A 25,428-nucleotide genomic window follows, 5' to 3' on the forward strand; every position below is an offset into this window, starting at 1 on the left:
CAACAACTTTGCCAGTGACCTGAAAGAGGCAGTGAAGTGGTTGCTGTTCAAGTTTGCAAAATACCAAACTGGAGGCAGGCTGAGAAGAGAACAAAATAATATGCTCAAGGACAAAGCTACCATTTGGATGGACCTAGATGGGCTGGAGGAACGGACTGACAGGTATCTCACTAAACAAAGGACAAATGAAAGGTCCAATACCTGGCAAGGAGGAACCTCTTTCAATTGTACAGGCTGGGGGAGGACTCTGTGAAAAAGAAGACCTGTGGATCTCGGTAGACACTAAGTTGAACATGAGCCAAGTACAAGGAAGACATCAATAGCTTGGAAAGAGTTTAGTGGAGGCCTACTGCAGAGATCAGTGCAGGGGCCTGTTCAGCCTACAGAAGACAGCTGTTGGGAGACATATTCCCATAGGGAGATTTATCAGGCTAGAGCCAGGCTTCTCCACAGTGGTGCACAGCAGGAGGACAAAAGACAACCACCACATACTGAAGTAGGACAGACTCGTATGTGAAGACTTTCCCCTGAGGACAGCGAGTCAAGCATTGGAGCAGGTTGCACAGAAAGCTGTGCCTCCACACGCCTGAATGTTTCTGAGGCCTGACTGGATGAAGCCCTGAGCAATGAGCAGTGAGCCCTATTTGATCTTACAGCTGACATGGAGTAGGAGTTTGACCTAGACAGTCACTTCCTGAGGTCCCATCTAATCTGATGTAACACCACAGAGGCTTTTTCCCTGCCCACTAGAAGAAGGGCACAAAAGACTATAAGTTCAAAGAATTAATCAATTCAGTGAAGATATACACAAGTGAATAGAAATTGTTGCACACATTATAAGCATGAAGAACCATGTGAATCACAAAGCCTCCTGCAACAGCGTGGTACCACATTGCAAATGGCTACTGAGCATGATTCACAGAATATTGTTCTTCCACACCATTATTCAGCGCAGTTCAGAAAAACACCTCAAGGGTCAGATGAGAGCTCTCATCATGTGAAGGTCAACAGTGACACAAGCTCAAGTGTGTATAATTGAATATTTTTAGGTCGTAATTAGAATATTCTTAGCCTTCTGGGGAAATAAATTCTGGAACAATCTGGTAATAGAAGTAATAGGGAAGTAGAGGTAAGTGCTTTCAAGAGCTAAGGACCTTTATCAAAGGCCTAAGTTAATCAATGTCCATTAAAAAAAAAATTAACAAGGACCTTATATGCAGAGGACTCAGGAGAGTGCTATTTGCTATGCTGAAAAAATATCTGGATAAAGGTCTACATCCTATGTGATCAAAGTCAAATTTGCTTTAAAATTATGAAACTAAAATGCAAAGTAGCAGTGACAAGCAGCCTTTGATGAAAGGATCTGAGACAAAAGTACATTGCAGTATTGCTTCTGCACAGTCCATCCCAAATCAGAATATCTTCCCTGTGAAACAGTAGACTTTTTTGTCAAGAAAAAGAACAACATACCAAATCTAATCCAAGTATCATTCATATTCTGTACTACATTGGACTAAAGTCATAGGTGTTATGTCCCTTAGGGAAAAGTTTAAAAAATGACTAAATGCAGTGGTTAACAGTTTACAGATTGCAGATCAGAAATGGCCCAAGTGAACATTGTGGTCCAAACACTTCAGACTGACATTTTCTTGAGAGGTACATGGACTCCAAGGGAACTTGTTGCCTAAACAGACCATAATTGTACATAACAAAGACACAGTGTGACTCATCACTCATTAATGTTTTCTCCACTGCAGGTGGTGCAAAAATTACACAAGGAGACGTCAAGGTTTTGGTCAGATGAGCACAAAAATTCAGATTGGCTGGCCTTCAACATAAGACCCACACTTCCTCCGAAAGAGACTACATGGTCTGCGTTTACTAGAGTGGGAAGAGTGGTCTCCAGTTGTATCAAGGGAACAACAATATATATCTACTGTTATCTCTAACCACCAATGAAAAGGGAAAATAAATAATCTAGTGGCAGACTGGTTTTATTGGCCTACTAGAAAGCAACAGCAATTCATCTGCATCTCAGGCAAACAGTTTTAACACCTCAAAAGAATCACATTGCTGCAAAAAAATGGTGCTGATATGGATGACAAATTCAATGTTAAATCTGAGGTTCTTTCTATAAATACTGTACATTCTGCCCATTAGTATCTGCATTTCAAGATGCCAAGTACTTTTTAGATAGCAAATTCTACTTGGAAAAAATTGTTACCATATCATCAATTAAAGTTCTTTTTCCACCTGTCTTGTCCTTGTTCCAGTATGCACAACTGAACTTTGCAACACATTAATGACGCATTAAAGATACAACATTCACCTTCTACAGCTATTTAACCACAGTGTCACAGCTTCTTGCACATCTTCCAGAGTACAGCTTCTCACATTAAGTTTGGAGGAACTCACACACCAACATCAGTATCTTAACTTCTCTATCAATCTGACACTCATGATCATTGTCTGGCTTCTTGCAAAGTGTGTCAGTGCCAGGGGCAATGAAAGCCAGGTTCCTCACAGGGTACAGAGACTGAATGAAATACAGGAATAAGCTGGTTTCAAATACAAGTATTCTATATAGGAATTGTCCAGATCTTCATTATTTTGGAAAAAATTGCCCAATTCCACATACACAAAGCATAAAGGTTTTTGGCTGATATGTGTGGCAAGTTTTCACATTTCACAACTCTTACAATTTTCCATTTCTTTCTAAAGAAGTAATAGACATCAGCTTCTTGTTTTAAATTCAGTCCATTTTCAGTAGTTTATGTATAGCTGTAAGAATTTCTTTTATTTTTGAAAATGAGAGATCAAAGTTAAAGCAACGAAGCAAAATGGACCAACACAAGTGCAATCTATTGTCCTTTCTGCAGCTGGAGTACACTACAACTGAGTTGTAGCTTCTACTTGTGATGAAAGTCAGTATAACATCTCATCTTTGCCATGTATAAAGTTAATTCAAGTTCTGATGAACATTTTAATGCAATAAATTGGAATAAAAACCCCACTTAGTACCTGGCCATCAAGAATATCTATTATTTCAAGCATTTGATCACAAGACTTATATGGCAAGAGCGGTGAAATGTCAGAGTAGATCATCTGTCTTATCCCATGAATTACACTGTGCTAAATTTTTTTTTAATTAGCAGACTGGGGAAAAATACTTTAAAATATCAATTTTGAAGAAAGCTATTTTGCATTCAGATAGCACATGGAAAATGGGCTTTGTATATGCTACTCTAGTCCCCCAGTGAAAAACCCCCCATGGTTTCCTTCATGGCTGATCAAAATTGTAAGCATTCCTTCTTTATTCTGCTTTTCACTTTTATTATTATTGTAAACAAATCCCTTTGCTAAATAGCTACAGAAAAATATCCAGCACAAATATAGTTAGACTGAGACTTAAATCTGTGCACAGTCAATTTAGATTATAGCTGTTTTAGCAGAGGCACAGCCATTCATCAAGTGACTAACAAAATATGCCTGGGATTATTTTGACTATAAAACAAATATAAAATATTATTTATTTTCTTTAACCTTTGTAGTTTAGAAACACATTGTATAAATGCAAAGCAGTCAAGATCCCATGACAAACTAAACTGTCTGAAAATTACATTAATATCTTCTGCACAAAACTTACCTATGCACTCATTTTATGATAGAAATAGTCAAGTTGCATGAAAAATTGCAAGGCACTATGAAATTACTATAATCATTTTCCATAGAAGCAGCTGCCAAATTTTTTTAGACATTCTATAGCTACTGTGTTGATCTTATACACCTAATCATTTTCCTCCCCACAGTTCCTGTTTATTTGAATACATGTAAGATTTTTTCAATATATACTAGATTTTTGTTTCACTCATAACATCATAATATCCAGGATACAATTATGTCCATCAACAGGCCCATGTGTTTGAATGGTAACTGACTTTTTATGGACTCTCGTGTGGGAAAATTAAGTACTGATATAATTTCTACCCCTTTACATTATTTTTAATCATTCTCAGAACAAAACTGCAATTTAAAGCAAAAACAGGCCAACATAAGCAACTGATGTGAAGTAAATACTGAAATTAAGAGTAATTACGAGTCTTTACCATTGTTTATAAGGATAGCACCGAAAAGTTTTCCACATGCATACCATGCTATAAGAAGGTCAGTGCCTACAAGTTTGGAGTATTTTCCCTGGTTTAGTTGCTCTACTACAGTAAGCTGCTCAAAAACATTCCATAAAGAAAAAAAAAAAAAAACAAAAAACAACAAGATAATACCCCAAGAATTGTATAGCAAGCACAAAGCTAAAGTGAACTTAATAGTGCAATTGGTCATTCTGCAGGCTTATACTCCTCTCAAGAAAGTTGCAGCATTTTACAGAGTTGGATCAAGTCATGTGATGAAAAGACAGGTGAAATAGAATCGTTCTTCAAGAAAGCATCTATAGAGAATCACTCCAAATGATATATTCCCGTGTCTCACTGGAGATTTCTCCTGCATGAAGCTCCTTCCAACCATAATGCTAAAAAGTGACCGTACACTCTACACTACCAGTTTATTTCAGCTACCAATGTTCATTAGCTACTCTGGCTGTTTCTCTTGCAAATATCCCTTCAGGTTTACCTCAAGCCAAATCTTCATGTTTTTAATTCATCTAATGACAAAGTACATCTTACAGATAAGATCTGTCTTTCTTGTGATACCAACATTTTGCATCCCAATGAAAATATGTTTTGCTAATACTGCCTTGGAAAGACATATTCCCAATAAGTTTCACCTGTATAAGGCTCAAGCCAAGAGATTCTGCAGAGAAAATTCCAGCAGTGTTTCTAGGAAAAGTGACCTTAACAAGTAGTCCTCAAAATGCTTTGCACAGTTGTTGCCAAAGACTTAAAAAGAAAGTACCTGCTAGTGACAAAAAGAAAAGCTTAATTAAAATACACATGTAAGTATCTATCAGAAGATGTTAGATCAAGGAAAATTTTAAATGCAAACATGACAATTTCAAACAGATTTTAATACAAAATTCTGAAAACCTGTAAGATAAAACCACAACATTTCCATTTCAACTTTTTTGTTTGAAAATGATTTTATCTCTCAAGGATATAAAGGAGGGAAGAAAATCCTAGTCAATGATAGCATTACCAACTTGGTATATAACTTTTAGAATAATTTAAACAAGAAATTCTGATTTTATTTTTCATTTGGTAAAAATATTTTACACGAGTCCAAGGCAAGAAAAACAACTCATTCGAATTGCACTCCTAATTTCAACACAGAAATTCTCAAAAGCTCTATCTATAATCCTAGCAAAGGAAAGTCATGAACCAGGGACCTACTGGTACATAGGTCAGGAAGCACAGGTTGGCTCACGCCCACCTTGCAAAGGGCAAGCTTCCTCTGTGACAGGTTTGTCTCAGCAACAGCTAGCCAAGAACATTCCAATAGAGTCACAAATCAAGCTAGTAAATAAATAGTGTGCATGACCAGGATCCAGTGCTCCTGATCAGCTTTTTCCCTTTAACCACACAGATGTGGCCACACCAAGTTCAGGAGCTTGCTTTTGCTGTTGCTTTTGATGAACTAGAAGTTAACTTTCACATCAGTTTTGAAGACCCATCTAGACACAGTAATTTCTTCTGAACACAAAAGCTAAATAAATTAAGGTTGTTCTTGTGCATGCAAACTTCACTACAGTATGACTGGCAAATTATTGTCTTTTTGGTTTTGATGGACTATGCTAGTCAAGAATATAATTTATGTATGTACCTAGTTTATTGTCATGTTTGGAGTTACCAGATAGAGAAATCAATAAGCATGAATATATGAATTCTTGCTTTTCAAAACAGGTTGCAATAAGTTTTTAACTATTGCAAATAGTTTTTAACTATTCCAACAACAGTTCTTCAGATACTGAAAGGCAGAACTTTCAGCATATATTATTTCAATTGAAACCAAAGCAGAAAATAATCATAAAACATACTAAGACTACATGACTTTTTAAGAAGACTCTGGAGCTGTTTGCTTACTCTGGCTTTCTAGATTCACAGCCCCAGTGTAAAGGCCAGGAAATGGTCTTTACCGTTTCACAAAGAAAAACAACATTCTCTAGGATATTTCATTTGCCTACAACTGCACATACATGTTGAATTCTCAGAATGCAACAGCCACTACAGAGGAATACTGCTTTGTATTTGTAGTCTTAAAATTTCACAACTTGGCATTATTTTTTGAAGCTCACTAAATCAGACTCTAGTTTATTTTATGATTTACTTCACAGCAAGAATGAAAGCTCAAAAGAACATAAAAGTTATTTTAATTTCAGTAGCTGCTTTGGTACACTGACTGCAGGGCTTGTTTAATGCACACCCCATTTAATGCAAAGAAAAGTCAAAACAGCTTTTTTAAATGATGCTATGGCTGCATCTCTTAATGAAGCTGAATAGCTGCTGTTAGTGATCTTAGCAATAATTCTGGAAGTAAAGCATCCAACATGCAATGGATTAGAGCTACAGTTTATTTATTCGCTGGTACAATTTAGTAGAACTGACCAGGATATTTCATACTATTTGGAAAGTGGTTTCTAATGTAAATCTAACAAACTTCATAAAATTGGTTGTGTATGAATTGATCGTGAAGAACTTCAACATTGTACAGCTCATGTTTAAAACTTCCAAAATTCTTTAGAATTATTAGTAAGGTTCATTGTAATTATGAAGAAGCTGCTTAGGATCCATTAAGACAGCAAAACAGCAAAACATTTGGCTCCTTACTGTTCTGCAGAAATTTATGTGATGGATAAGATTTTACTGCATTCAGACAATAATCCACATTCTGTACTGCAGATACATTCACTTACATCCTCAATATAAAAATTCTTATCATCCAAATAAACAAAGTTCTATTCAAACAGCTTTGTATGAGCACTCGGAGAGAAATTCGGCAGAATTAACTGTACAATTTATACTATCAATACATCTCTCAGGTATAATTCTATCTTTACAAAACTACCTCAAAACATGTGTGCTATTTCAGGTCTTAAATGATCAGCATAAAGCTTAGAAGGGATTTGCATGTTACCTAGATTTTGAGTGCTCCTCAGCCAAAGAAATAGTGAAATTTCAACTATTTGTCATAATCACATAAGACTCAAAGATACAGCTCAGAATAAAAAGTAGATTGACATAGATTCTTTCAAACATCAATGACAATTGAAAAAATTTTAGTAATATGAAGCAATAAAAGCATAGTTTAAAACTACAAGAAAGTTAGTACCGACTATCCAACAGCTTGCATATGTGCATGTATACACGTATTTATTCTTAAAATACCAATGTGCATATTTCCGTATTTTTTGTTTAAACAACTTTTCTCTACCCTTTAGAAATGTTTCTATTTCTTTAATATAAATATTCCTATAAAGAAAATATTTGCCTAAAATTATCTAGAAAATGACTATTGCAACTGATGATTTTTCTTTCATTCTCCCCTTTGACCCTCTGGTCACAGATCACAAAAATAATAAGCAAATTTGTAATTTATCTTCCAGCAACTCTGGAAAATAAACAGAGAAAACATAGTCAAAAACACATTCAGAATTTTACTGTACAATTAGCTGAATTTTTTTTAACATGTTTTGCTAATGCTAACCAAAAATCTAAATTAAATGCCCAACCCTGTCAGGTTTTGAGAAAATATGTTTTAATTTTACTTTACTAGAAGCAATATTAGAAGTAAAATCAGTTCAAAATTAAGAAAAAAATCACAATACATTATTATGTTAATTAACAGCAGAGGCTCAGTAAAAAGAATACAAGGCAAAGAATAGAATAGTGCACTGTGGTTTTATTGATGGCAGCAATGACAATTTGCCTCTTTCATATGTAAAAAGTATTCAGCTTCATTTAACTAAGAACTTTAAAAAAGTCTTTTGTGGTGTCAGGTCCAAATTCCTTCTGCTCACATGAGCATTCTTTGTTCCATCCTGCTGCTCGGAAAACCCTAGAATTTCTTCTAGAAGAAGTGTTCAGCAAGTTGGGAGCTGCCAGTGAATTCCCCCCGACTCCAAGAAGGTTTCTAAATGAAAAAAAAAAAACTAAAATAGAACAAATAAGAACAAAAAACATTGGCATTCAAGAAACCATTAAGTACTGCCCCCCCACCTCATCCCTGGGCTTTTTGTGCAACATAGGCATCACTGTCACTTCATTTTCTTCCTCCAAAAGAGTGGATATCTGCTTTTCAGTACTTATGGAGACACAATTCTTTAAAAGAATAAATCAGAAGGCTGCACTTCAGTGCAATAAATATGATCAGTCTATTACAAAGAACACTTTCCGGTAAAGACTTCTTTCTCACAAAACCACAATTTCTCCATTGTTAAGGACTTCAATACAGATTTTATAGCAAATGTGACAAGGTGTACATCAGCTCTGTCACAAAGCAAAGGAAGACCCAAAAAGCATATAAGGACCAAGCACTTATAGATTCATACTCATACGTTCTTTCACTCTCCTCCAAAAGGCCTGACTTCAAAATACTCATTTCTGATTATTAGCTCCCCTTTGATTTCAGACTATTAAGACATTCTATACAGAAAATGTAACCTGAGGATGTATTTTTATTACTGTTAGATTCTAATTCTTGTATCTTGACTCTCTAGGAGGAGTATCTTATCTTACAGACCTGCTAAACCTAGTATTTGACACATATCCACATAAAATTCACTCTGATAAAATGTCCACCTCACACTGCTGGATAACAATACATAATAATTTCTGTGTCAACTGCAACCACGGTGAGGTACTGATTATCCCATACTTCCACTTTATCTCTCTGTCTTTATAAAAATCACCAGGTCAAGACTTCCTGCAAGTCTGCAGTGTTTGTCCCTCTCCATCTTTTTTATAAGTCCCCTTTTCGAATACTGAAATACTGCAATAAGATCCCTTTAGAGACTTCTCTTCCCCAGACTGAACAGCTCCATTGATCCAAATTCCACTTTTAAAAACAAACTTGGAATTTTAAAATCTTGAACCTCCTCCCATTTAAGAGCCCTTAGAGTACAAAGACTTTGAATTGATTATTTGGTAATACTAATTCCAGCTGTGCATGCCTAAATTCAGTACCTGAGTGTGCTGAACACTAATCCAGGAACCTCATTTCTGCGTTGCTGCACCACTGCATTACAAAGTCCTCTTTGTCAAGTGATATAAGATTATACAGATAGATCTAAAAGGTTTTGGATATGAGTTGATACTTTGACTGTATGGATCTCATGCTTCATCTTTGATACATCCCGATCATACCCAATACAAACATGGCCAGCAAACTCCAGTTTTAGTATTGTTTAAGTTGAGAACAAGATACCTTGGAATTTTAAATGTTATACACTACAACATTAAGATTCTATGGAATTTACACATTTATAATATAAAATAATCATCATCAATGGTTTTCCATCTCTTCAGGAAAAAGACATTAAGTTACTTAACATAATAGAGAGATACCCCCTTTCAGTAAGTAAAGGTGTCACTAATAAATTATCTGTTGAAGAAGTAAAGCACCCTGCAGCAGTAAGTTGTGGTAAAATTATATCTCACTGGATTCCTTAAAACTTCCCTGATAAATCTTGTTTTCATTTAACAGCTTATTAAAAACTTTAAATAAGAACAGTATGCCATGATCTCAAAAGATCTAAGAAATGATAAGGAGGCAGAATCTATACAGAAATCCACTTCTAGAAATTGACATTTAATATTCCTGAACTTTTACATGTCAAGACATTAAAGCCATGTTGTTGTACAAGTCCAGGTAAGCTGAAAACAATATAGAAAAGGACTGTTTGATTCTCTGCCTCCTTTTAAAATCAGTTAAGAATTGATTACACCAACCATTTATTTTTGGCAAAGCCCAATAGAAAGGAAAAGCTGTGAAGGCTTATTTTCTCTGCCAGGTAAGTTTTGATAGCAGATCTGCTGACAATTTAAATCCAGGTCCTATTATAATCTTTAAACTAAAGTATAGGAACACCTTCAAGGAAAAATCACCTGTGCCTTAGAAAGGCTGTTCCTTATCCACCAAGTAACTTGCTCTTGAGATACAGGAGTTACTACCACTTTTCCTGGTACCTCATAGCTGACAAAAGCTAAGTAGGGTTTTCCAGATTTATGTAAGATCAGAGAAATACCAAAAATATTACCTAAGATACAAAAAAATTCCCTGGCTTTGACTGCTGTGTACACTTCACATCTCTCATTCAACTGATCACCCTGACACTGCTCAGGGGCAACTGTGCTGGTTAAAATTCTGTTCAGTGCATATTCCAGAATAATTTCTGCATGAACAATCTTAGGACATACTAATAGTGATTGATACATGTACTTAAAATAGAAATTCAAATTATATTGGCAAAATCAGAAGAATTGTCACCTCTCTTACATTGCCAGTACTGCCATAAATGAAAAATACTTTTTAACATATACTCTAAAGAGTAGAATCATATGTTATTGTATGTCAGAAATATCAAAAGGTACAGAGATCAGCAGCACATGTTAAGCCAACAACATGTGGAGGACTGGAGTAATGAAAAGAACAAAAAAAGAAATTGGCAAAAATAAACTGGCTAGTAAAAAAAAAAATATCAGATTCAAGATAAAGGCACACTGCAGGTGTACATCAAATATTATGACTTACCAAAGCTTTCTTTAGTTAGGACAGACTTTTGACCATCTTTTGTAAATGAAGGATTTAGAAGATCAACCAGTGAAATGAAAGCAGAAGAGCTTATGAGATTTGTTCAGTAAAATTACTATAACTGTTTTATCTGGTTGGCCTTTTAAAATTTCTGAATGTATGTAGCAGGTGTCCTTTCTAAGGATGACATATAATCCCTTAATTTCTGGTAATTAATAAAGCATAGGTGCAAGTATATCCTCGAGATTCATAAATATTCTTTGTCTTGGCACCTCCCTATTTAATGATGAGCTCACAAATTTTATATTTCTCCTTTTCATGCAAGAAAAACAACAGAAAGGATATTTATTCACATAAATGGCTTACAAAAAGTAGCATATGGGACCTTGACAGAGCTAGACAGTCCTGCATTCAGCAGGGACTGCAACTGTATGTCTCAAATAAGCAGGTCTAATGTATGTAAACCAGAGAATCTTGGTGCTGCTCCCAGGTGGAAAAGCACCAGGATAAAGCTTGCTGAGATGGCATGAGTCTTGACATAAAGCAAAAGTCAAAAGCTATTTTTTGAAGTGCTTTTATTGCTTTCCCTCTTCCCACAAATATATTAAGTCCTTCTAAGCCACAAAATTCAGAGAAACAGAGATATCCAGCTTCTATCATCAATATATCAATATTCCTAAGAAAAGTATAGAACAATACAGATTTGTTTATCTTGAAATCTAAACCAATACATAAAACGCCAGTACCTTAAATTTACCTTTCTTTCCTTATTAATCAGTTTCTAGCTCGGGGGGGTTGATAAAATTGTTGAGTGGGTCGTGTGGACCGCCGTGGCTGACCATCACCTCCTCTGCGGAATTCTAGAGTTTGCTCATAGGTTTCTTCTTCCTCCTCCTGCGGGTAAATAGCATTGTTTTAAACAAAAGAGGTGGAAAATACATTATACATGAGTTGGTATATGCACACATACATACACACACCACGTACAGACAGACACATGAAAGGGTGAATCCATGCACACATAGCAGCTGCTGCTTCTGTGCTGATGACCACTTAATAAAATAACTGAGGTATGGGGGTGGGCTTTTCAAACCTAGGAAAGCTAACAAAATTAAACTGGCAAATCTCAAAACTCAAACCCCAGGGCAACAGAAGTTTTTAAATATTTGCAGGGAAGAAAAAAAAAAATCATATGTTTTAAATAAAAATTATTCTCCAAGAGTCATACAGGCAACAAACTCAAGAAACAAGATAACCTCAATAACCTGCCAGAGCAAGGGAAATATCAGCTTTCAGGAGTTCGCAAATGTGTGTGGAATGAAATAAAAGAACTTGGAAATAGAATTACAAGGAATCACATCTGGAAATATGCATGCTAAATACATACATCTGAAACACTACATAAAAATCTGTGATGCAGTAATAATGAAAAAAGCCTAAAAGTAGAGTGAACAATTTAAAGATGCATTTTCTATGTGCAGCAATAACAAATATATGCTTTGAATAATGAGAAGGGAAGTAAATGTATTTGTAATATTCAGTCACTCCTAGGCATCTTCATACCAGAAAGATATTCACAAAGTATATAGAATACGAAGGTGAAAAAAGAATACATTTTAAAATAATCAAGATACTGGAGAATGACTTACAAAGATTAAAATAACTATGTGTTTATTTTGGTCAAGAAATATCTAATGGAAAAACACTAATCTAGTGGAACATTTGGAGGTACTACACATTGAAGAGTGAGAAAAATTGTAAGAGTGTAAGACTTTAAATCAAAGAAAAAATTATAGGCTGAAAAAAAAAAAAAGCTCCTGAGAATGAGTATGATTGTCAAACACTGTCTCAGAAAAACAGGTTTGATCTCTTTTCTTTAATATCTTTATACTGTAGCAGACACCAGGTCTAGTGGGAACTTGCTGGAAGAAATTCACTTTTGGGAAAAAGTAACTCTCAATCCCTTTTATTCACAACATAAGAATTTAAAGCAACACAAAGCAAGAGCATTGAATCATTCATTAGAAGTTCATCAACAATTCCAACACCCAGGAACTGTCAGAGTGCAGCATGCACATAACAGATTAAGCAAGTCAAAGCAGTAGAATATTTCACTTTAAACAACAGAAAGGAAAACCTACAGCTTAAGTTTCTTTCTGTTGTGAAAAGTGAGATCTTACTCAAGAAACCTCTCTTTCTGAATTAGCATGAATATCAATAAACATGCATTTTTAAAGCAACAGTTACAAACAACCACATTCCTCATGGTAAGGTTTCCTATTTACAGGGCACATCTATGGTCACAGCTATGTTTCCAGATTAAGCATTACTACAGAGAGCCTGAAACAACTGTGGAAGAGAACAGATTTTTCAGCACTGAATACAGCATAACTGATTTATATCTCTTAGTTTCACTGTAGCTGAAGGCTGAGAAACAGAGTTCTGCCATAAAACTTTTCTCAGTGTACTTCTTTTTACTACCTGTAGTACTATATATTCCGTCATATAAAGAGGTTCAGAGACACTGATTATCCAAAAAAAAAAAATCAATAGAGCATTAGATGTCTAACACAAAAGTCCACACAGTTTGTAATATTCCTAGTCCTAGAAAAAACACTCAGTATATGAGATCATCTCCCATCACTGACAATGCTAGCTGCACTAGCAGCAAATGTTAAAAAGCAAGTTAAATGCCTGAAGTGGTCTAAATACCTTTAGCTCTTTCAGTATACTCCAAGCAACATGAATAGTTGAAAACAGCACAGAAATTAAATAGTTCAGTGTATAGCATCTCAACTATAATAGCCGACCTCTTTCTGAAGGTAAGCACATCAGAGTAAATTTCTACAGCAGCAAATCTTCATCAAATCTCAAAGTTAATGTTGTCGATCCTTTGAACCCAGTAAAGCCAAATTAAAACCAGAATTTATCCTACGCATTTCTATTTTGGTGTAATTGTCCTTACACAGTGAATGAATAGCTTCACATACATGCATTCCAAATTCAGAAATTTTACTGCAATAGGCAAGAGTGAAATGTGAAATCACATTCACTTTCTTGAGGCTCAGAATAATGTGGACGTGAGCAATGCAGCAAGTAATAACAAATGATTAACAGAACACCTTTCAAGCATTCCCTCATTCCTTTTTATGCACAGTGGCTCCACGCACAGTTACTGACTGTCCTGTTGAATTCTGCCATCTTCTTGTCAGATGACACATTGATCCTAAATGGATCTAATGTTCTCCAAAATACCAATTTGCCAAGTCATATCTTTATTAAAAACGTCTTATATTACAAGTGAATTTCTTTTCTGTCATCATTTAGTAATCATTGACCCTCAATTCACTACTGCTGATCTTTCACTATTTATCGCCATTTTATTTCCACAGAATCACAGAACACATAAAGGTTGGAAGGGACCACTCACTGGTGGTCATCTGGTCCAGCCTCCTGCTCAGGCAGGGTCATCCCAGCACACATGGCACAGGATTGTGTCCACACAGTTCTCAAATATCTCCAGTGCAGGAGAGTCCACAACCTCTCTGGACAATATATGACCACTGTGTGGTCACCTGCACAATAATGAAGTACTTTCTCATATTCAAGTGGAACTTCCTATGCATCAATTTCTGCCCATTGCCTCTTGTTCTATTGGCTGGACCACCAAGAATAGCCTGGCTCCATCCTCTGGACACCCTCCCCTATGATGTTAAGATTTCACTCTCAGTCTTCTTCAAGCAAAACAGGCACAACCTCTTTATCCTTATTTCTATTTTAAGAAAATTTCTTACTACCTTAAAGAAACAATTAAATTTGATGGACTTTCATCTCAATTTATTTTAAAATTTCTCCACCCTACACTAAAAACTGCCATTTTCTGGAACAGCATGCACTCTTTTTAGGCAAAACTATGTGTATCTTATGTTCACTTCCTTGTTTTTCCTGTTCTTCAACCAAAAAAAACTTTATCTGTCTATACTTCTTCCATTATAACTGCAGTCAGTTAGGTCACACATCTTGCCATCAATTCTACTTTTCCAATCTTTCTCACTGCTTACTTTCAATTTATCACTTGCTTGTGACTCATTCTAAATTATTTTTATCCATATAAGATCTAGATTAGATTTTATAAAGCAAAGGTGACCAAAAATCTCTCTTAGAACATCTTCATTCTCCTTCGATTATCGGTAGAGGCTTTATATTAGTACACTGCTCTAAAAACTTATGTATTTTATTACCTCCATACTTCAGCTTATTTTTCATTATTTATCTAAAATTCCAGGATCCAGGACTCCATTAGTACTTACACAATGCCAACCTCAGACTATGAACACTGAGATTAAATGATAGCGCTAAGCACAACTGCAAAAGACAAGAAAAAACTGGCAAATACATAGGAAAAAGCAGGGAAAAGTTCACAATGCAAACAATGAAATGCACAAAGAAATTTCTGCACCAACAGATTAGAATGAAGAGAGAGAGGGTGGAACATGCCAGCATTCCTTAGGTATTTAAAAAAAGAGGACAAACAGGGAAGGATAAGTAATTTGAAAATTCATCTTCCATTCAAAGTTTTGCTGTAAAAATCTGCTGTTATCTTTGATGGCTTTTTTCCACTCCTAAGAAAAGTGAGAACTAAGCAAGGATAAAATGGTTGGACCCACATACTCTGAAGAGGTTCTACCACCACCATATTTGACCAGCTTAGCTTAATGAATTAGCAAGTAACTTCAGTCCAGACAGGTGACTACCAGCCTGCTTTACAATAAAAAATTCAATGGATTTCATAGCTGCAGAATACAGTTATAAATCCAGCATTTTAAACATGTCACCAACCAATTTATTCTTCAAATGAACACTATTAGAATAAATTTATTCTTCATTAAAAGCTTAAATTAAAAAAGATTAAATTTATTCATTCTGAATTTCAACTGCAAGACTTCTATCATTGTATTCAAAAGAATTGTTGAGAGACTTTTTTTTAAAAACACAATCATTTGAAGTGAATACTTACAGCATAACTTCTGAGAATGAACAGGTGGATTACAGTAAAGAACCAGACAGAACTTACGCATTGACACAAAAGCTTTGCTGAATGATGTGCTCACATAAATTTAAGAAGCAGTTGCAAGTCACAGCTGATCAGCTCCTGCACTTTTGCCACTTACAAAGTAGTTACCTCTGTCTATTACTGCTTACAGACAGAAAATTCTGCTCCATTCACTGGGCCCTTCTGCTGAAGCTTTTCAATTATAGCTCTCTGTGGGCTATTAAGGCATGAACACCCAAGCCTGTGCAGAGAGGCATAAAGAAGCAGCATGTAGAAGCAGTGTGGGGCCAGGGACCGTGGGACAAAGATGAGACAGAAGCAAAGAAAGCAGAAGATATTTTCCATTTAGGTAGTGTCAAACCTCTGTTTCAGTTAAGCTGCAGTTTTAACTTCACCCACACTCTGAAGGCATGGGGAACTTGCTGGTTCAGTACAAAGAGACCGTTGGCTTGCAAAATGATGTTTTCTTTCATGTGCATTTCAAATTCTATTTCCTGATCCAGATTTAATGCCTCCTTGCATTGCCCACTCTGCAGGCAACAGCTGTCCCCTGCTGTTAAAACACCAAGTGATCTCTTTTTTCCTGGTTAAATTCCTTTCTCAGATTTTGCTTCTTTTGCCTAATCATCCAGTGTTGAGCTCCTTGAGTACTTGTTTCGGTTTTCGCATTTTCTACTTACCAGTGCTTGGATCAATCAAAAACAGACTGCAAGATTATCCAGATGAATCAAAAAAAGAAAGCAGAGAAAACTCAAACTGTGTCCACACTTAGAAATTCACAAGTATTCTAGAAATAGCTAAATGTAATTATTTCTAAATTACTTTATATGCAATATATTATATATCCAATATTTGCAAGGGAAAAATAATTTGCTGAACTGTCTACAGAATTCTCTGGAACTTCTCCTTTATCTGAATACTTAAATGGATTCTTTGAACTCCATAAAAATTAAGAATGAAGCAGGATTTTGTGGGGGGTGAGGGGTAGAAACAGGTTTGTTATACAACTTCAGAGTGGCTTTACACCACAATTTCAAAAATTACTATAAAATGAGGTGTAAAAATTTTAAATGAAAGAAGAAGCATGGTTGATGTAGATTTTTCAAGGATCTTAAACAAGTACAGATTTTTTGAAGTGTCTATTACAGAATAATTCAACATATTTGTTCTTCATCAATTTTCCTTGCTTCTTACCTAAAATATCAGTTCCTTTCACAGAGTAATCTTCTCCCAGAATAAGCTCTGTAAGCCTGCAGATGCTCACTTTTTTTTTTTCCGCAGTCTATATTAGCTTGGGCCTATGGGCATTCAAATTCCTGTGTTAAATTATGATGAGAGAAGCAAGTAGAGTTTGAGGTTATACTGCAAGATCTGCATATGGCTGACCTCTCACTGATATCAGATCATTAATATAAAACTCCTATTAATGTCTTATCTTCTACCTGTAAAGAACATGTAGGATAAGCAATTGTAAAGCACCTATAGGGTATACAAGTTCTTCTACTTGAACTTCATGACCCAGTAAGAACCTCACTGCATATAGGACTTGGCAAGCATTAGGTAATTAGTGCAGATACATGAGTATAAACCCATATATGCTGCATATATAGTCCTCCATAGGTAACCCTGTTTTGACTTTCATGTCTAAACCATCAATAGCTTTGCTGAAGTTTTTAGCCCTAGCTTCACTCTGGTAAAATAGTTTATTAGGTAAAACAGTGTGACAGAAATTGAAATGTCAAATGTATTATGGCAACTATTAGAAAATTTGATTGTCCTCAAAGGGATAAAAATTACTTGCTGTATGATACTGTATGATTTACTAAAAAAAGCCAGTGATTTTGAAATGTAACTGCGCAAATATTGTTTGTTGCCATTCCATATGCAGGCAGAATAACCCCTACCCATTAACAAAATATTTTAATCTGCTATACTTGTGGTATCTTTCTCCTTCACTGTTTCTCAAATTCTATGAGATTTTGATGTACTATACAAATAAAATTCTATATTGTACTTTCAAGCTCTGTACAAAGCCTTTTATCCAAGAGAGAAAATCAGTTAATATCTTCCTAATGTAGAAGCAGTCGATTTCAACAGCCACGTTACAACAAACTTACTGCAACAGCATTACAAAAGAAAAATAGAAAAACAATAAAACATATACCCATTGTTTCCCTTATTTACACCTAGAAAAAGAAAATTATCTTTCTGAGGACATGTCTTTTTCTCCATTGAACACAGATGGGCCACAAGCAAATATGCTCTTAACTATGGTATGTAAAGCTAAGTGGCATGGAACTATCCCATAATAACTGTTGCTTTCCCATGTTCCAAATATCTTCAAGATGACCCTTCCTTGAGTAGTCTTCTCTATAGCATCTGAAATAAATTAATGGTAATAAATATTTTCTGTTGACTTTAATTAAAAAAACCTCAGAAAAATTTACATTTTCTTGGCAAGTTTTTGTAAGAATTTTATAAAGTACTCTCAGAACCAGCAATTTTTCAACTAATGCCTTATTACACATCACTTAAAGATACTAGATTTATAATAAAATTATTTGGTAACCCTGAAAAATTTAATATACACTGTCAATTTTAATTAGACTTATCTCATTTTCCCTCTGCTGAAAATATAAAGAACCTGCGCTTCAAAACCAGCTAATTTTTAAATGATTCTGCTAGAATCATACACATCCTGAGATTCAAGTGAAGCAATAAACATTGAAGAAGGCAGCAGAAAATTAGTAGATTTTTCAGAAAAAAAAAAAAAAGACAAGAAATGGAAAATAAATGGATGGGCAAGGAAAAGAATTACATACTTAATCTGAGACAACTAAATGCAATACAACAGTTAACTTGGAATCAGACATTTCTTTGTATTTCATTGTTTCAGCTTTGGAAACACAGCAGTCATTCATTTTCTAAATAGACAATTTTTCTATTACATTTCTATAAAACTAGGATAATGTAAGCCTGGGGCATGATTATCCCACAGACATTGCTGACTTATTGGTTTCCCTTAAGGGAAATTCAGTTTATTCATACTTGCAGTCATTCCCTCTGGCACATGTGGAAATAAACATGTAACTCTTACTGTGCAGTTTGTGTTGAAATAGACGTACTGTCCTGCAAATTTGTCACTGTATTCTCAATACAGCAAAAAGGAATGAATAAAAAAAATTCCTTACAAGTACATCTTTAAGCCATTCAGACCATACCCCTTTCACCTGTGAAAAGCTTCTTCACTGAGCAGTATCAATATCAAACAATAAATATTTAAAGGTTTATTTTCAATTTCTAAAAGAAAAGTTGATGCACTAATGTGAGATATTCTATACAAATTAACACAGAACCAATGGACACATCTGGTTTTCTCCATTCATTCAGAAAAAAAAACCCCACAAACTGGAAGTGTTTTTGCCTGGCTGGTAATATGACAGTCCTAAACTACAGCAAAAAAGAATACTTGCAGACTGGGAAAAAAAAATCAGAATTCAGTTTCTCTGAATGAAGTGCACTGGTGAGAAAAACCTTACAAGTCCACAGAAGGGTGGGGGGGAGGATAAGTATTTCCTGCTTTGCTGAATCTGTTTTAGCACATAAACAGAAAATCCTGACAACGTAAATTTCAGAAAGAAAATACTCAGTTGATGCCATGAGAATTTATCTAATGCTTTCCTGTTAGGACACGAAAAAGAAGGCTGTGTGCACAACCTCACCCATGACAGAATTTGACATATGAATCCTCCAAGTCCCACACAGAGGTGTATATTTAGTAAACAAACACCTATGTGAATTTATTTGTGAATGACTGACCGCACACAAAAAAATTAAGTAAAACATAGCAAAATTTATTTCCATAAATATACAGAAAAATTCTAAAGAAATATTAATTAATTAAACCAAAACACAACACATAGGTAGTGCAGGGACACAGTCACTTAAAAGAGTCATGAAACAGAATCTGCCCATGAGAGAACACAGAACAGCTCCATAAAAAAAGAGTTAACTTGAAAGTCAAGTTACCTCTACATTACTTATACCTTGTATGCTTTATATTTTAAAATAAAATTTGCCTAATTGCACCTATATTTTATCTAATAACCATGACTTAAAGAAAATAAGACCATGTCTTCCTGCAATTTCTGCAACAGGTTCAAAAGACAATGATGGGCAAAATATTCTTAAACACATTAGGAACTTTTTATACTGCTACAGGATAGAAAAGTTGATGCCTGGTCACCAATGGTGTTCCCCAGGGCTCAGTACTGGGACCAGTTCTGCTTTTATATATTTATCAGAGATCTGGACAAGGAATCCAGATATCTCAATAAATCCGCAGATGACACCAAGTTAGGTGAGATTGTTGATCTGCTGGAGGGCAGGAGGACTCTACAAAGGATCCTGGACAGGCCAGATCCAATGTGGTGAGGCCAATTGTAAGAGGTTCAACAAGGCTGAATGCACTTGGGTCACAACAGCCCTAGGCAGCTCCACAGACTGGGGACACTGACTGGAAATCTGCCCAGTGGAAGAGGCCCTGGGGGTGCTGGTTATAGTGGCTGAACATGATCCAGGTGTGCCCAGGTGGCCAAGAGGGCCAATGGCATCCTGGCCTGTATCAGCAATGGTGTGGCCAGCAGGAGCAGGGCAGGGATGTCCCCCTGTACTCAGCACTGGTGAAGACACACATTGAGTGCTGCGTCCAAGAAAGACATGGCACTGGAGCATATTCAGAGAAGGCCAAAAGGGCTGGTGAAAGCTCTAGAGCACAAGCCCTACAAGGAGCAGCTGAGGAAGCTGGGGTTGTACTTAGCCTGAAAAAAATGAGGCTGAGGGGAGACCTTATCCCAGCCACAGTTACTCTGAAGGAGGTCGTAGAAAGGTGGGGGCGAGGCTCCTCTCCCAAGTAATGAGTAAGACAAGAGGAAATCACCTCAAATTGTGCCAAGGGAGGTTTAGATTGGATATAAGGAAAAATGCCTTCACAGAAACCTTGGTTAGGCCTTGGAGCGGGCTGTCCAGGGAAGTAAGTGGTTGAGCCATCTCTATAATTTAAAAGATCTGTAGATGTGGAATTTAGGGATATGGTTTAGTGGTGGACTTGACAGTGCTAGACTAATGATTTTACTCAATGATCTTCAAGGTCTTTTCCAACCTAAGCAATTCTATTATCCTAAAACTGTAATATCCAATCTTCAATAATTTTTACATCTACAGAAAAAGTTAGGAACAAAGTAAAAAAAAAGAAAAAAAACAATCAAACAAACAAATATAATTTTTTTTCTATGCGTAAAACCAATGCAAAATAACCCTGTAGCACCAATTTACTCACATTCACAAGTATTTCCCTTCCCACTTTGAAATGGGAGGAAGTCCACTTCCAGGTAGAGTGATGAACTTTTGTTGAGTAGCTCTCTCCTTCAGCTGGCCTGAACTTGTGGAAGATTGAGCTCTCAGTAGGGACTCAGCTTCACTCCTCTCCCTGGACACTGATGAAACTCTGTGATTTATGGTGTGATTTCCACCAGCTGGGCCTCAAAATGCCCAGCTGTGAGGATTGCTGATGTAACCTAATGTGTGTCTGACATCACCAAAAAGAGGTTGATTATCCATACAAGGGAAAGAAGCAAGAGTGGAATGGGCCAGGAATGAATGCAAACAAGAGAAACCTCACAAGTCTACATCCAACAGCTTGTAAAATTTTACTGTCAGTTGTAGAACATTCAAAAACATTCAAACATTCATCAGCAGTGTCCTACATTGAAATGGGCCACTGGGGGACCTCTGTCAAGAAAGGAACAAAGAGTATGGCAAAAACTAAACACCACTGCTTTCATTTGCTCCTATATGCCTTGTGACCCACAGGGGATGAGAACAAATAGTGTAGAGGAAGAACAAAAATGACCACATTAGAAAAGATATGAAGAGAAGGAATAAATTCAAATATGAAACTATTACACAACTATGTAAACCTTTTCTGCAAAAGATTCTATCACCTTGAGCCTGCATGAAATAAGCTCTCAGGATTTTCACTAAATAGTCAGAAGCAACACTACTAATTAGGTACCAAAGGAAAAAAAACAAACAAAACAAAACACCAAAAACAAAAAAGCCCCACAAAAAGAAAGGACAATTATAAAAGGGCTTCGTAAGCATAGGAAAATCTGAACTGAGCAATGAGATAGTCCCTGATATCCACCTGCATAACCAAATTTTCCAAGTTGGGAAGTTAGAAGATTCTATCATGTTGGATAGTCAATACATGTGACATACACATTAAATACACAAAACATGGATAAAAAGTCCCTCTGTATAGCCATCATATACTTATTGCTTTCTTATTAACCAACTCTCACTCTCATTAGAGAAACATATATTCCCCTTTGGCAAAGATCACCTCAACACTAAAAAATAGAACCCACAAAAACATACAACAACCCAACTCCCCCAGCCTCCCTCCTTCTCCCCTTATCCTTCAAAAAATCAGCTCAAAAGAGTAATTTCCTATGTTCTAATATTTATGAAGAAAAACAAATCACCTTGCTAAAAAACATCTGCCTTCATGGTAAACTATTTTAAGTTATTATGTTATGAAACACTTCTTTTTTACATATTATTACTTATAATACCTGCAGGTCATCAAACAAGGAAGAAAAATGCTCAAGCAGTCCAGATATTAACTATCCCTGTACAAGGAAACTTCAGTACATCAAATAACGTATCTATTGAACACGTGCCGTGTACATAAGAATGAGTAAGATCTGGGATCACACACATATACCCCACATACTCCACAGATTTCATTATCACTTCTATTCTGCAATACTAAACCAACACTATCATGTCTCCCTTCCTTAGAAAGCAACCAGTCAGGAATACTACCCCAATTCCTCTAATTTCCTCTTTAATTAAAATCCTTTGAATTAATCTATGAAATATGGACAAACTCAGAACACAGGAAAGTGAAGAAGACAGGGAAATCAGGAGAGAAACAGTGATACAAGAACAGTCCAGATATTTTTACACAAATATCTTATTTTACTCAACATATTCAATATCAACATGGGCAATACATAAAAATCCAAGCATAAAATCTTTCCAAATTCTCAAAATGAGATTCTGAAGAACTTTAATCACACCTGAGCACAATCAAAAACAATACTTTTACCAGGTAAAATTATGCTATCTCAAAACAAAATTGCAACTGAGTTGAAAGGATGAGGAACAGTCTGAAAATAAACAACCCAAGGAAGGAGCCCATTGCAGCCTCCAAATAATGAATTGCCGTTATAAGCAATTACAACTGATAACAAGGGGAGGAGAAAAACAGCGTAATGTTCCAAGTGTGCTGCTCCATCATGACTATTTTCAGTAATTGTAAACTGCAAGAATATGTTCTTAATCTGATTTGTACAGCTGGTAATAATTTCTAACAATATTTCATAGTCTGATTAATATGAAATGCTCAAGGTGAAGACTCAAATATATTTTATGATGCCTAATGATACAAGCAGAAAATTGAAAGCTCCTAGTTTATGCACAACTGGTACAAATGACCTCCTCAATTGAAATTTGACTGCTTTTAGTTTATTAAGTAGAAATAAAGAAGTAAAGAATTAAGAAGTAAAATGCTTTAACCACCTCTCAATATCAGTTACCAGGTTTCAGCTAAGGGCTAGTAACTTTCAGAGGAATAGCTAAATTGTGAACATCTGTCTACATGGATACAAGTTAAAGTCTGAAAAATATGTAGTTTCTCAGAGAATAAAGGTGCTAAAGAAAAACATTTACTAGAAGTTGATCAGAGTAAGTAATTTCCAAAAAGTTTTGTCTCTAAAGAACTCAGCTTAATAGAAGGCAAGGGAAATAAATAATTACATAAAAAATTATCCTGAGAGAACCTGAAGGTTAACTGTGTGTAGGGCATGTATGGTGCTGTATTGTAAAAGATGTAATGGAGTTTAAGACAATATTTACAGTCAGTACAAAAAGTCTCCAGTAAGAAAAAAAAAAGTTTAAGACAGATAATGAAAAGCAATTTTTCAGCCTAAGAGGACAGGGTGGACTGAAATCACCACATCTTGACAAGACAGAAAATAAGGCACATCCCAACAAAATTACTGCCTACATCTCAAGTGCTTTCATAAAGCCAAAAAATAGCTGTTTGTGGAAACTAAATTCACACTAATAATGTCTTAGATTAATTTCAACAAATGCCTACCACAACTGTGGAAAATAAGTAGTCCAAAACACTCAGCCTTAATTTAATGAATTGAGTCACTGAATTATTTTGAACTGTAAAATTATTCTAGAGATTTTCCTAACAGTACAGAAGCCGAAGAATTAAAGACATTGAAGTTTTCTCTGATGCAACACTCAGGGATGCTTTTTCTATGAGAATCTTAGATCCAATTAAGTAAACTTAAGTACCATTCTCTTTCACCAGCCTTGGTTTTTTGTGTAGTCAATGAGGACAGAAGCTAGATAAGAGATCCAACCAGGAGACATTTATCTACTGCACCTACTTAGTTATTCAGTGGGAAAGATTTCCTGCTTGACATACAACACTGAAAGACCACAATGTGATGCCAAGGGCATCCAGGCCTAAGAGCCATAAAGAAATAGCATCCAATCCTTCAAGCAGTTATTAGCCTGTCATAAAGACATTTGAATGGGTTTAAAACCTCCATAAAACAGGTAGGCAAAAGTCTTCTCCAGCTTAAAGAAGCAGCTGTAACCCTTTACCACTTACTGGTTTTCAGCACTGCTCTTTACACTGCTGGGGAGAGGTTCAGACACCTTCAGAAAACTAACAGGAGTTTACCTCTTCACTTACCTGAAATGGGACAGGTGTGATCCATCCCTGAATTACAGTTTGAGGCAATTCAACACACACAGAAGCTCTTAAAGCTCTGTGACAAGACACAATGTTATCAAACTTGAACTCTGAACTGTCTGCCAGCAAGAATTAACTACAGTCCAAGATCCTGTTATTTTCTTTCCTCAGCTCACTCCTTACTGGAGAAACGAGTTGAGAAAACCTGCAAAGTGGATTTTCAGTCTCCACAGAACAAAACAAACTATACAACAACCAGGAATATGTATATTTATGCCTTAATAATAATTTTTGCCTTCTTATATCTTTATGCAGAAATACAGTGCAAGATACTGTAGAAAGAGGAAACTAAGCTGAACTATAGGCTTCACTTCATAATTTGAATTTTTAAGGAATTAGAATAATTGTAAGCAAAGAATCTGTAATAATTCCAGCTTGTTTAGAGAACAATCAGTTAAGGCCATGACGTATATAAGTGAAACTACATACATACATAGGGAACACTAGAATCTTTATTTCCTTCATACAGCAGCAGAAAACCATAAAAGGTAACTGTAGTGTAACTCGGGTGGAAAAAGGCCTATGAAATTACTAAGGAAATAGAGAAAGGAAAACAAACCGAAGACTTACTTGGCTTTGGGGGAAAATGTCACAAGATAAACACTTAAGACTACACATTTTCATAATTTATTAAGGTAAAAATATCCTACAGATTAGAGAATAAAATTAAGACTTAGAGTTTAAAGTATTATCTTGACTTTATTTTTTTTTTCCACAGAACAAATTAAGTGACTCAGGAAGGTCCTTTCAATGCTTTTCAGTTGTTAGTATGATT

General features: G+C 35.7%; 1 protein-coding gene across 6 annotated transcripts in view; it reads right to left on the bottom strand.

The window, feature by feature from the left end:
• Positions 1–6,506: 6,506 nt before the first annotated feature.
• TDRD3 (tudor domain containing 3) overlaps positions 6,507–25,428 on the bottom strand; it is a 91,916-nt gene continuing 72,994 nt past the window's right edge. For 3 of the 6 annotated variants that reach the window (XM_015622823.2, XM_033514419.1, XM_015622829.3), the window contains 2 exons: positions 11,456–11,592; positions 6,507–8,079 (listed from right to left, as the gene is read on the bottom strand). In XM_015622823.2, the coding sequence (XP_015478309.1) occupies positions 11,473–11,592 (120 nt within the window). In that variant the 3' untranslated portion in view covers positions 6,507–8,079; positions 11,456–11,472. Of the gene's footprint in view, positions 8,099–11,444; positions 11,593–25,428 lie in introns of all 6 variants that reach the window. The other 3 variants (XM_015622811.3, XM_015622803.3, XM_015622815.3) reach the window with 3 other exon arrangements.

The sequence above is a fragment of the Parus major genome, chromosome 1 (assembly GCF_001522545.3).
Source record: "Parus major isolate Abel chromosome 1, Parus_major1.1, whole genome shotgun sequence".
Taxonomy (NCBI): domain Eukaryota; kingdom Metazoa; phylum Chordata; class Aves; order Passeriformes; family Paridae; genus Parus; species Parus major.